General features: G+C 38.3%; 1 protein-coding gene across 13 annotated transcripts in view; it reads right to left on the bottom strand.

Annotated features, from left to right (window-relative positions):
• The window catches only part of prrc2c (proline-rich coiled-coil 2C), a 98,971-nt gene that overhangs the window by 23,649 nt on the left and 61,707 nt on the right, over nucleotides 1-13,615 (bottom strand). For 9 of the 13 annotated variants that reach the window (XM_073063569.1, XM_073063562.1, XM_073063570.1 and 6 more), the window contains exons 17-21: nucleotides 12,560-12,765; nucleotides 10,739-10,893; nucleotides 7,906-8,287; nucleotides 3,307-3,392; nucleotides 736-951 (exon numbers count right to left, since the gene is read on the bottom strand). In XM_073063569.1, coding sequence (XP_072919670.1) covers nucleotides 736-951; nucleotides 3,307-3,392; nucleotides 7,906-8,287; nucleotides 10,739-10,893; nucleotides 12,560-12,765 — 1,045 coding nt within the window. The remainder of the gene's footprint in view (nucleotides 1-735; nucleotides 952-3,306; nucleotides 3,393-7,905; nucleotides 8,288-10,738; nucleotides 10,894-12,559; nucleotides 12,766-13,615) is intronic. The other 4 variants (XM_073063565.1, XM_073063574.1, XM_073063566.1 and 1 more) reach the window with 2 other exon arrangements.

The following is a 13,615-nucleotide window of genomic DNA, read 5'->3' as shown; positions in this document are numbered from 1 at the left end:
GATATTTTAAAAATTATGTATACATGCCACACTGTGCTCAAAAAATTAACTGGAAAATATATGAATGTTCCAAAGTTTGCTGATGCAGGATTTCACTATGTGCGCCTTTGTTAAACTTTCCTCAACTAAAGATCCATTTACATTACTGAATGAATGTATGTATGATGCTTGAAGTTGGGATGGAGTCAGTTTGCATAGCATAAATCTATGATATTCAGGATCTTGTTAAAATTTAGAATTGACAATTCCCTTAATTAAAGAGATTTAAGGATGAGGGAAAAAAAACAAGAATGCTGGAGGAGATAAATGTACCAGTCAAATTAGGTAAAGTAGATGGAAGGGAATTTGGATTGAGAGAGAAACAAAGTGGCACAGGTGGTAAAACACGTAGGAAAAAGAATCCAGCTTCAACTGTTCTTAATCTGGGCCTAATACCAGAACAGATGCCTGCACTGAAATGTTGTTTCTGTTGGGAAGTAGCAATGTTGACTTCCTAGCTTAAATAGAAACTAACATGCAGATGCAGTAACAAATCAAACAAGTTGTAATTGTTGCTGCACTCCTATTTTAATAAGCCAAATGGTAAAGCATACAAATGTTTTGATATTTGCAATGGTCTGCAGCTTACAGGTCAACCCCACCTGGTCACAAATTCTTGAACTATTTACACAATACCAACAGTCTGAAATTAGGTTTGCACTCTTTCTCCAGTGAACCATAGTCAAAGTAGCTTACTTTCTGAGCTTTGATAGGGCCTGCACGAGACTGCTTCTGTCGCTGTTCTTTTGGCTCTGGCAACTTCAGTTCAGCAGCCTTTTCTGTTGTGCTTACATCACTCTCTGCTTCCACATCAGTGGTGGTGGTTGTGGCTGCTGGGGTGCAACTACTTTTATTTACTTGACCTGCCTCAATAGTGAGCTCAATTCCAGCCTCTGGACTAGAAACCGTTCCCTGCAAGAAAATGGAAAACATGCCTTATGCAATTACAGAAAACAAGGTTCTCTGTAAGCAAATCCCAAAAAGCATGCTGAAATAAATTGATAATGTTATTGGATCATTGCAATTTATAGTGATTGCCACCTCAATTAAATTAATTTCTGCAAGTCCTTAAAGAGCAATTATTCAATTTCTTTTTGCAGTTAAACAACAGTACAAGGCAAATGCCTCCAAGAGGACCACAGCTTTGTTGAAGTTTGAAGGCTTGCATGCCTCAATGAGCCGGAGAGCTATGTTGGCTGGAATTAGAGACTTATGCTTTGTCTCTTGGCAGGATCACCCACACCAATCAGATCAAAGGGCAAATGGTCTCCAGTCAACCAGGTTCCGAACTTCAGCTCAGGGCTAACAATCTTGACAGGTAAAACAAAATGATTACGGAAGCAGCAATGAAGAACCCTTCTACATCTGAGTGTGATGGTATTCCTGCGTCTTCGCCAGGGACTGATAGTAGTGAAAACTGAGAAGAAGCTACTGACACAATGAAGAAAGGCCCAAACACCATCAGATATGGAGGATCTTCACTGCTGCCCTAAATGATAGCAACGTAACAGGCAGATAAACATACACACTGTACGTAAGACCACATTTTGAGTAATTAATGCAGAAAATTGCAAATTGCAAAGGGTTTACAAACTTTTTATTGCGTGTGTCTGTGTGTGCAATACATATATACATATAGATACTTTATTGATCCCAAATTAGTGTCACAGTAGCATTACAAGTGCACAGATATACAAATACAAAGAATAAAAGATTAAGTTACCTTAAAAATAAGATATCCAAGATTTACAAGTTCACACGGTTAAGAATTACTGTATTATACAGTAATGGGTATACATTCACACCATCCAGATATGATGTGGTGGTATTGCACAGGGCCTTTGGTAAACAGAGCTCTGGTAAACAGAGGTTAATAACAGTCTTACAGGAGGGGGACATCACTCCCCTAGTACAGGCTGACTCATTATAGAGCCTAATGGCTGAGGGTAAAAATGACCTCACAGCGCTCTCTGGAGCAGCACAATTGCTTTAGTTTATTACTAAAAGTGCTCCTCTGTTCAGCCAAGGTGACACGCAGAGGGTGAGAAACCTTGTCCAGAATTGCCAGGATTTTCCGTAGGGTCCTTTGTTCTACAACTTCCAGTGGGGTATAGTTTGACTCTATAACAGAGCCCGCCTTTCTAATCAGTTTATTGAGCCTCAGAGTCAACACACACTCTCAGTGGCCATGTTATAGGTACCTCCTTTACCTAATGAATTAAGTGGTCACTATGTGTATGTTTGTGGTCTTCTGCTGCTGTAGCCCACCCACTTCAATGTTCGACATGTTGTGTGATCAGAGATGTACTTCTGCACATCACTGATGTAACACGTGGTTATTTGAGTAATCATGAATGGCTGTTCTCCTCTAACACTTATTAACATGGCGATTTCACCTAATAAACTGCCTTCACCTGATTTATCCCCCCCATTTTTCACATATTCTCTGTAATTTCTAGACTGTTTTGTGTGAAAATCCCAGGGGACTAGCAGTTTCTGGGATTTTCAAACCACTGTGTCTGGCACTAACAATCATTCCACATCAAATTCACTTAGATCACATTTCGAACTGAACCTCGTGACCATGTCTATGTGTTTTTATACATCGAGCTGCTGCCACATGATTGGCTGATTAGATATTTGCATTAACATAAACAAGGTGTATCTAATAAAGTGGCCATGAGTGTACAAAGGCGTGAATCATGGGTAACTATAACGAATCACTTATTACAATTTGAAACAGCCATGCAGTTCTGCAGAAAAATAAAATCTGGAGATCTTACATTAGATTGAGTGCTTGTACTGCAATGTCAAGAGATCTCAATCAGACTTTGAGGATGTGTTGAAAATTTCTCTGGGATTGTGGCTTCAGGCAATTTGTTTGTTGTAAAGCATGGGCAACAACTCAAATGTTAAACTGTTAAGAGTGCAGGAATATCAAGAGATAATTTCAATTTGGAAGCTAAACCCATTCATGTTTAATATTTAAATTTTATCAACACAGCAAGAGGAACATTACATGTGAAAGATTCTGAACAGATGAACTGTGGTTTGATAAGGTTCTGATGAATGGTTTTTGTGCTCAAACCTCACCTAACAAAAACTCCCATTAATTTTCTACTTCTACTGGAGCAGAAAATGAGATATTTCCTTTTCACCATACAAAGATTTCGTAGCAGTAGTCTGCAGCTGGAAGGTGCAATGTATGTGGACCATGAGAAACAATTAACTAAAACCTTACTCAATACTCTGAATCGTTATGCTTACCTCAGGAGATGAGGAAGATCCAAAAGATGTTAAAGGCTTATTCCATGCACTGACAGATGGCGGCTGTGGAGGACTAATGGATGCCACTAGAAAATAAGAACAGATTACACTTTTTTCTTTTTAATTCATACCTCTACGTCCATTATCCTAAGGCACAGTTGTCCTTCCAGCAGTTCGAAATGCATCACAGACTTCATTAATGCAACTGATTTTGTTCTTCAAATGCATGTTTCTTAGATCAGTAGTACAGCTATTATAAACCTCTCCATCTGCAGAAAAACAAACTCAGCCCCCAAATGCAGCAAAATAAACTCAACTGATTTAACAATCCAAATGTCGTAACCAGTGGGAAATTTGCAACATATAACCTTGATCATATCTACAAAATAAATTCTTATCTTTGAATTTTAAGTGTTGAGCCACGGTAGCATAGTGGTTAGCATGCCGCTATTACAGCTCGGGTTGTTCTGGAGTTCAGAGTTCAATTCTGGCACCGTTCTGTAAGGAGTCCCTGTACATCCTATCCAAGGGCCTACTCCACGCTTCATCGCTAAATAAATATTCATGAAATTAAACTGTATAGAATCTTTGAGACATGATACGACAGATAACTAATCATATTGCAAATACAGTATATTCACCAGAACATGATACAAGGAACAGAAGTAGGCTATTTAATGCCCTTGAATTTGTTCCACCAACTCAGATCCAATTCCAATATATTCAACACAGAGGTGTTTTCTAACTTTATTACTGAATAGTCTGGTTCTAATTTTTATAAATGCTCCTAGTCCAAGATTCAAAAAATGTTAATAAATATCTTTATAACCTTATACAGTGGTGCTAGGAAGTTTGTGAACCCTGTAGTTTTCTCTATTTCTGCTCATACGTATATGGCCTAAAATATGATCAGATTTGCACACAAGCACTAAAACTGCAAAAAGAGAATCCAATTAAATTATGTAATACTTGTTAATTTATTTGAGAAAACATATCCAATATTACATGTATTTGTTGGAAAAAAGTATGTGAACCTCTCGGGTAATGCCTTCTGCAAAAGTTATTTGGAGTCAGGTGTTCCAATCAATGAGATAAGATTGGAGGTGTGGATTGTATGTGCTCTGTCCTATTAAAAAAAAAAGAGACACTCAAAGTCAGGTTACTGACAATAGCCTGCTCTTCTCAAGAAAGATTTGCTTATGTGCACCATGTCTCCATTAAAACAACTTTCAGAGTACCTTAAAAGAATTGTCGAGTTGCATGAAGCTGGAAAAGGCTACAAAAGCATTCCTAAAGTCTTGGGTGTTCATTGGTCCACAGCAAGAGAATTTGTCTACAAACAGAGGAAACTCAGTACTGTTGCTACTCTCCCTAGGAGTGGGCATCCTGCAAAGATCACATCAAGAGCATAATGTGCAATGCTGAAGGAGGTGAAAAAGAACCTAAGGGAGACAGCAAAAGATCAGCAGAAATCTCTAGAACTTGCTAAAGTCTCTGTTCATGGAAGGACACCATGAAGGAAACCACCGCTCTCCAAAACAGAACCTTGCTGCATGTCTCATCATGTTTGCAAAAGACCACCTGGAAGATCTACAACACTCTGGGACCATGTTCTGTGGACAGGTGAATCAAAAGTTGAACTTTTTGGCAGAAATATATATTGCTATGTTTAGAAGAAAAAGGACACTGTACACCAACACTAAAACCTCATCCCAAGCACATTAGAAGGAACATGATGGTTTGGGGCTGCTTTGTTGCCACAGGGCCTGGGCAGCTTGCAAACTTACAGGAACGATGAATTCAAAATTATATCAGGAGAATGTCAGGGTAGCAGTTTGTCAACTCCTTAATTGAAGTTGGATAATGCAACATGACAATGATCCGAAAGCAAGGGTAAATCAACAACAGAATGGTTTAAAAAGAGAAAATTCGCGTCTTAGCATGGCCGAGTCAAAGTCCTAACCATAATCCTATAGAAATGTTGTGGAAGGACCTGAAGCAAGCAGTTCATGCAAGGAAGCCCACCAACATCTCAGAGTTGAAGTAGTATTCCAAGGAGGAATGGCCTAAAATTCCTCTGAGCCGATATACAGGACTGATTAACAGTTACTGGAAATGTTAATTGTTGAAGTGTTGAAGTAATTGCTGTGAAAGGGGGTCACACCAGTTACAGAAAGCATGGGTTCACACACTTTTTCCAAGAAATACATGTAATTATAATTTTTTCTCAATAAATAAATGAACAAATATAATCCTTTTTATGCTATTTATTTAATTGGGTTCTCTATCTAGTTTTGGGACTTGCGTGAAAATCTGATCACATTTTAGGTCATATTTTTGCAGAGAGATAAGAAAATTCCATAAGGTTCACAAACTTCCTAGCACCACTGTAACTTTACAATTCTAGGTGCTGAATCTCCTGTCTCTATGTGCCTCTTGAAGATGTACAAACAGCTACGGACAGCAGTTGGTTCCAGATAAGAGGCAATAACATTATTATCAAGTTATAAAATGTCCTTAATGAAAATTGCAATAAAATTTCTTTAGCTTTTAAATTTCAGGCAATATAACCCAATGTATATAGCTTCATAATTTAATGTTTCCATTATTAATCTCCACTGTACCTCAGCCCTCCGCATTATATCCCTTCTAACAGAGGGATGCTCCAAATTGCTCAGTGTCTCATATGTGGTCCAACCAGAACTTAACTCCTTTTAGTAATCTAGTCCTCTATATGTAAATGTACACATTCCATTAGCTTTTTAATTAAAATATGGACTGGCACAGTAAGTATATATGCATGGATCAGAGTTTCTGAGCAAGAATAATGGTGGGCTCCTTGTAATTGCATGCAGTGATTCATCTTTGGGAGCCAGCCTGTACTGATGAAGAGCAGCTGGTGTATTGGTAGGACCACTTCCGGAAATGAATTTCACCAAGCTTATTAGTGACATGCTTTCTCTACTTGAGTGCAAGAGGGAGCAATATACAGAACTGCAACGATTTCCCATACCTTACCCTTCCCTAAATCCTAGGTGCTGATTTTCCTGTCACTACGTGCTTCTTGAAGATGTACAGACAACCAACGACAACAGTTGGTTCCAGATAAGAGAACAAGGCAATAATATTATCAAGTATAAAATGTCTTTCAACATTTATAACTATTTTGGTACAGTGTTTTTCTTTTATAAGCTTTATGTGCAATTTCAACAAAACCGTACAAATTATTAATTTATAAATGCATTGAAAAGCTAAGGCCCTGATATAGATTCCTTCAGACCCCAACTATATCCACATCCTACCAATTTAAATCGTGTCCATTATCTCAATACACTGTCTTACAATTTGCCAATTTCCTCACAAGGGCAAAAAATTGTTCTTAATTGAACAGCATCGTGTGAAGGCTTTATCAAATGTCTTCTGGAAATTTTAAAAATATTATTTATTTATTAATTATTATTATTATTATTTCCCTTCTTAATGTTTCAATAATCTCTTCAAAATATTCAGTCAGAGTCATCAAGCATTACCTTTACATAATCATACTGGTTCTGCCTGATCAAGTGAACATTGTGTTCTGTCACGGTAATTATAGATGTAATTTAAAAAAAAATACCATGCTAACTAGCCTGTTTTACCAATTATATTATTTCCTATTTAGCCAGACAAAAGCCAAGTAAATATCTGTAAGACAATGAAGCACCAACCAACTGTGGTTCAAATGCTTATCAATTCACTCCAAAATGACCCCCCAACAGCCACATTTCTCCCTTGAAAATCAGTCAGGATAAACAAAGGATTAACACGTACAAACAAGCTAGATGAACTCAGCAGGTCGGGCAGCAACAGCAGTTCATAGGTTGAACATCGAATTCTCCAACTTCCGGTAATTCCCTCCCTCTCCCTTCCCCCATTCCACTTTCACTCTGCCTCCTCTTCCAGCTGCCTATCACCTCTCTCATGATTCTGCCTTCTTCGACTACCCATAGTGCTTTCCCCTTACATTCCTTCTTCACCTCTCCTGCCTATCCCCTCCCCCACCCCTTGATCTTTCCTCTGATTGGTTTTTCACCTGGCACCTTCCACCCTCCCCCCACCTTCTTTATAGGGCCCCTGCCCCCTCCTTCTTCAGTCCTGATGAAGGGTCTCAGCCCGAAACGCTGACTGCTCATTTCAACGGATGCTGCCCAACCTGCTGAGTTCATCCAGCTTGTTTGTACGTGTTGATTTGACCACAGCATTTGCAGTGTACTTTGTGTAAACAAAGGAATGTAGGGCATCCTTCATCATTCCAGTCAATGTGGCCAATTAAGAACTTTTAAAGTAAATTGACTCAAGAGTCAATCACAAGAGGGCTTAAACACTTCTTGGACACAGAATAAACAGGATCTGTCAGAACTAATAGTGGAGCAATAAACCAAAATTTCAAAAGCTCAGTGGTTAAATTTGAATCATTTAAGTGTGAATGATTCAACAAAGCCCTTGTAGAAACACAAGTCAACTGGATTGAATACCACTTGTGATTTTCAGTGACATATGCCAAAATGGTGCCAGAAGAAACAAAATAATGAAATATATATTTTATAAACTTATACTAACATTTTGTGGTGATATCTGAAAGGACACCTGAAGAGCTAATCTGGTTGTCCCATAGTTCTGTGTCCAGTGTGCTGTGTGTTTGCGCTGGGGCTGAAAGTGAACATTCGCTGTTATTCCCTGAAGTACAGCTTCCTCCTTGCACCTTTGATTGCTCCGGAACAGATACTGGTGTCTCAACTGAAGATGGACCTTGTGCTGAATCCTGAACTGAATCTGTAGTCGAAACCACAGGCTGTTGCTGAGGCTGAGCCTGTGGTTGAACTGAAGCTGGAGCCTGAGCCTGAGTTTGTTGGGCTGCCTGTTGTTGCTTTTTTGCAAATCGTGGAGGCAATTTAGAATTCTGGCCTCTTCCTTTCTCATTTGAATTCTTTTTGTTCCAGTTCTGAAATAAATAAATTTTAAATACCATTCAATAAGAATATCGAAAATATGAACAAGCTATCATTTCAAGCAGTAAACTACTCACCATGATAAGAAAATCTAGCCAGCAGCTTGCTGGCTCTGTTGTTTATGGTCAGGTGCTAGTTCTGCCCCCACAACTGACAGAATTATGCATACAAAACCTGACATATGTTGCAAAATAACAAATTCGGTTAAAAAGTATTAAGTAGCGTGGTCATGAATATTCACAGATGCAAAGTATTTAGAAAACAGTGAAGGTAACAAGTGAGATCAGGAAAGAATGTGCACTTCAAAGAGAGAATGTCCTTGAAAGAATGAATCAGATGGTTCAGAAACACAAAGTGAATCAGATTGTTGAGAAACAAAAAGGTTTGCTCACCCCGAGTTTATTCTACAGACCATTAAAAAGAGATAAAGGAACAAATCTAAAGGAAATTGAGATTACAAGAATGATAATATGATGAAACTGGCAGCCTAAATTTTCCAAATATTCAACACTTCTACAGATTGTTGGGTATGATGTTGTGTCCATCACTGAATCGTGGTTGAAGTATGGTTGTAGTTGGGAGCTGAATGTCCAAGGTTACACATTGTATCGGAGGGTTAGGAAGATCAGCAGAGGGGTGGCGTGGCTCTAATGGTAAAGAATGACATCAAATCAACAGAAAGATGTGACATAGGATTGGAAGATGTTGAATCTTTGTGGGCTGAGTTAAGAAATTGCAAGTGTAAAAGGACCCTGATGGCAGCTATATACAGGCCTCCAAACAGTAGCTGGGATGTGGACCACAAATTACAACAGGAAATAAGGAAAGACATGTCAAAAGGGCAAGGTTATGATAGTCATGGGAGATTTCAACATACACGTTGATTGGGAAAATCGGGTTGGAAATTGATCCTGAGAGATTTTGTTGAATGCCTACGAGATGGCTTTTTAGAGCAGTTTGCCATTGAGCCTACTAGAAGATCAGCTGTACTCAACTGGGTGTTATGTAATGAACCAGAGGTGATTAGGGAGCTTAAGGTAAAAGAACCCTTAGGAGACAGTGATTACAATATGATTGAGCTCAACTTGAAATTTGATAGGGAGAAAGTAAAGTATGATATAGCAATATTTCAATGGAGTAAAAGAAATTACAGTGGTATGAGAGAGGAGTTGGCCAAAGTAATTTGGAAGGAGATGCTGGCAGGGATGTGAGTTTCTAGGAAAAAGAGGAAGGTGCAGGATAGATGTATTCCAAAATCAAAGAAATACTCAAATGGCAAAATAGTAGAACCATGGCTGACAGAGGAAAGTCAAAGCTAATGTAAAAGCAAGAGAGGGCATACAACAAAGCAAAAATTAGTAGGAAGACAGGATTGGGAAGTTTTTAAAACCCTACAGAAAGCAACCAAAAGAATCATTAGAAGGAAATGATGAAATCTGAAAGCAAGCAAGCAAACAATATCAAAGTGGATATAGGACCACTAGAAAATGAGGCCAGAGCAATAATAACAGGGGACAAGGAGATGGCAGATTAACTAAATGAGTACTTTGCATCAGTCTTCACTGTGGAAGACACTAGCAGTGTGTCAGATGTTGAAGGGCGTGAGGGATGAGGTGACTACAGTTACTATCCCAAAGGTGCTTAAAAAGCTAAAAGACCGAAGGGCACATAAATCACCTGAGCCAGATGAACTCTGAAAGAGGTACCCTCTGAGATTGTGGAGGCATTAACAATGATCTTTCAAAAATCATTGGACTCTGGCATGATGCCAGAGGGCTGCAAAATTGCAAATGTCGCTCCACTCTTTAAGAAAGGGGGAAGGCAGCAGAAAGGGAATTATAGACCAGTTAACCTGTTGGAGATGTTGGGAGTCAATTGCTGAGGATGAGGTTATGGAGTACTTGGTGACACGGGACATGATAGGACAAAGTCAGCATGGTTTCCTTAAGGGAAAATTTCTTTAACCAGAGAGTGGCGAATTTGTGGAATTTATTACCACAGACAGCTATAGAGGCCAGGTCGTTGGGTGTATTTAAGGCAGAGCTTGATAGGTTCTTGACTGAATACAGCATCAAAGGTTACGAAAGGGGAGAAGGCCAGGGAGTGGGGTTGAGGAGGGGAAAGAAGGATCAGCCATGACTAAATGATGGAGCAGACTTGATGGGCCAAATGGCCTAATTCTGCTCTAATGGTCTTATATTAAATGATTGTTTTTCCAGGTAGGATAAGAATAGAGGTGGTCAAAGCTCAGTGCTGACCTTTAGGGCTTATTAAAATTTCAAATTTTGGTCAAACTAGGAGATGTGGCAAACATGAACAATTATCATTCACCTGTGGATAGACATAAGCAAACTACTGAAATGTACATTGACAGCAACAAGGCAAAGATGACTTGGATATGCTCAGCATCTTTTCACTAGATATGAATGAATTAATTCCATCACCTGTACAACTTGCTCCTCTTTTTTTCTGCGTTCTTCATCCTGTAAACGTTTTTGTTGTTTCTTTGACACAACCTCAGTAAATCCATCATCAATAGTGTTACATTGGGAATCTTCAATTGTTGTCACTTCTGGATGATCATCAATGATTACCACACCTAATAGACAAAATCAATTGTTAACATTAACCAATTAGACTTGTATTTACAATAACAAACATTCTCCAAAATTTAGCAAGATGTTGTTTTCGCTCATGAACATTCATGGACAAGAACTTGTTATACTACTGACAAGGAAAGTATGGTGAACAAATGTATGTTTTACATTGGATCTGGAAACTAGAAGTTCATCAACTACACCATGAAGTAATAATGTCACATTCAGGAAAAGTCAAGTAATGTGATACCCGTCCTTCAATTAATTTGAATCCAGCCACTAAAACAGGTGCCCAAGGACGACCACCTCTGAGATGTTTCTTCCTTACAGAGAAATCGTACAGTGACCTCTTCAATGTTGGTACAAGTGAATATAAAAATTTAGCAGAGCTCAAACCACAAATCCGTAGTATAACATCTAGTTCTAATTTTACTTTAAAAGCAAATACAGAACCGGGAAAAACAATAAAAACAGGAATTCTGGAACTAGTTTACAGGGCATCTATAAAAATTAGTATGTTAATAAGTTCAATACAATAATTCAGCAATTTCAGATAATCATCCATTCCAGCCTTGTACCTCACATTTTCAACAGTTTGCTCAAGTTTTTATTTGGGACCATTACTATTTTGTTACTGATCACTCTTTTTCCGCTTTTTAAAAAACATTACCCATATTAAAGATATTGCATATCTTTACTTAAAGGTATTAAAGATTTGCAAATATTTGCAATTACCTCTAACAATTTCTATTCTGATGAGCAGTGAGCTGGACATCTCCTGATATAGTTTTACCATTTACTTAACGCTTTTAATTCAAGATTCAAAAACTTTATTGTCATTCTAACCGTACATCAGCTCTGCAAGGCAGAATGAGACAGCGTTTCCCAGGAGCAGTGCAATCATAACATAACAAATGCAACACTAAATAATAAACATAACAATAAATAGTAAAACACAACAGCCACATGTCAGTTAAAATCAAGTTATAAACGTCCAGTGCAAGTTAAAAGTGTCCAAAGCAGAGTCAGGTAGAGCAGCTATTTAGCAGTCTGACTGCCTGTGGGAGGAAGCTGTTTAGTAGCCTTGTGGTTTTAGTTTTGATGCTCCTGTAACGTTTACCTGATGGCAGAAGAACAAACAGTTCATGGAGAGGGTGTGAGGGGTCTTTAATGATGTACTGTGTCTTCTGGAGGCATCGACTCTCAAAGAAGTCTTGGACAGAAGGTAGGGAGACCCCAATAACCTTCTCTGCTCCCCTAACCTAATTGGTTTTCCATTTAGATTACCAAAACAGGCAACCACTGCATTCCTAGAAAACAGCCCGTATCTTGATTATCCATAACTCAAAGCCTGTCTTCTGTGCACATGTCAAAGAAACAAGTTGGGGAAAAAAGTCTCCCTCCCAGCCCCCCACAAATGTAAGATTTTATTCTGCATTTCAAACCTTACAGCAGCGAGTTCTAAATTTTGCACTGACAAAGGTATTGTTACTCTAATGGCCATAACATGGGCGTCACCTGCAAAGTCATTCTTGGAAGGAAATGAAAAACAACTTATCAGACAATACAAAACTATCAAAGAAACATTTACAACAACAAAAATCCCCCAAAGTCAAAACTGTGGACACAAAATTTATAGTACAACATTCGTAATGATGCAATACTCACTAGCATAGTTATTCAAGTCAAATTGCGACAGTGCATCAGGCTTTTCCTTTGTTTTTTTAGCCGATTTTGACTCTTCTCTTTTCTTCCCAGTAGCTTCTTTAGTAGACTTCAGAGAAGTGCCTGTGTTGCTATTTTCTGCTGGATGGTGAGCCACGTTACTGCTGGTGGGATCAATACCAATCATTGCTGTTCTCTCTTCTAAAGGCCTATATCACACAAACCATACAAACAAGAAACTAACCACAATCCCCCACAGACAAGACAGGCTATTATTTCCCTCAACCCACTCCTCCACCTGCTAAAACTGTAGAAAGAAAAAACAAAATGAAAAACTTAAGGTATATTAAGATAATTATACTACTTACTGAAGCACCAACAGTTCCATAGCTGTTCCACCCATTCATTCTACATTATTACCCTGACCATTCAAGTTTAACTTACTAAATCCCAAAGAGACAGCTTTTAAGTGAATTAAGTTAATTTATGCATGTTTTTATATTCTTAAAAAAAAGGTGACAAAGTTTTGCCTCAAAGAAATTGGAGTAATGTAGCAGTGATTTTAGTGATAAAACACATGATTTCTGTAATCAGATGCTCAAATATCTGCATATAGTGTTTGCAGTGTATTACATGTAGTTTACTACAAGCAAAGTTGTGCATCTGCCACAAATTCACTTTTCAAATACTTCTATGTCTCTTTCCTTTAAAGGATTGACCAAGAATTGTCTCCCTCTAAGTGTCTCCTTGTTAGAAAGCAGAACACGTTGCTGCCCATACACAGTTGGGCAGTGAAAATGTATTATTTACATGCAGAACATTTTTTTAAAAAATAGTACAGTGTGGATACATCAGATTTGCTATCTTAAAAAACCTTATTTTACTTGTGTAACAATCCACAATTGCTGACGGTGAAAGTGTGGTGTGCTGAAAATTGAGAATCACCATGAGGGTGGAGTAAGAAATTGCTCAATCAATCTCATTGAAAATCAATAAAAGTCACTCTGCAACCATATTTCCTTTTGGTACAGAGACTGGGCAAGGAAAATGCTAAATTGT

The sequence above is a fragment of the Hemitrygon akajei genome, chromosome 12 (genome assembly GCF_048418815.1).
Source record: "Hemitrygon akajei chromosome 12, sHemAka1.3, whole genome shotgun sequence".
NCBI classification, from domain to species: domain Eukaryota; kingdom Metazoa; phylum Chordata; class Chondrichthyes; order Myliobatiformes; family Dasyatidae; genus Hemitrygon; species Hemitrygon akajei.
This window is presented reverse-complemented; position numbering and strand designations above follow the sequence as displayed.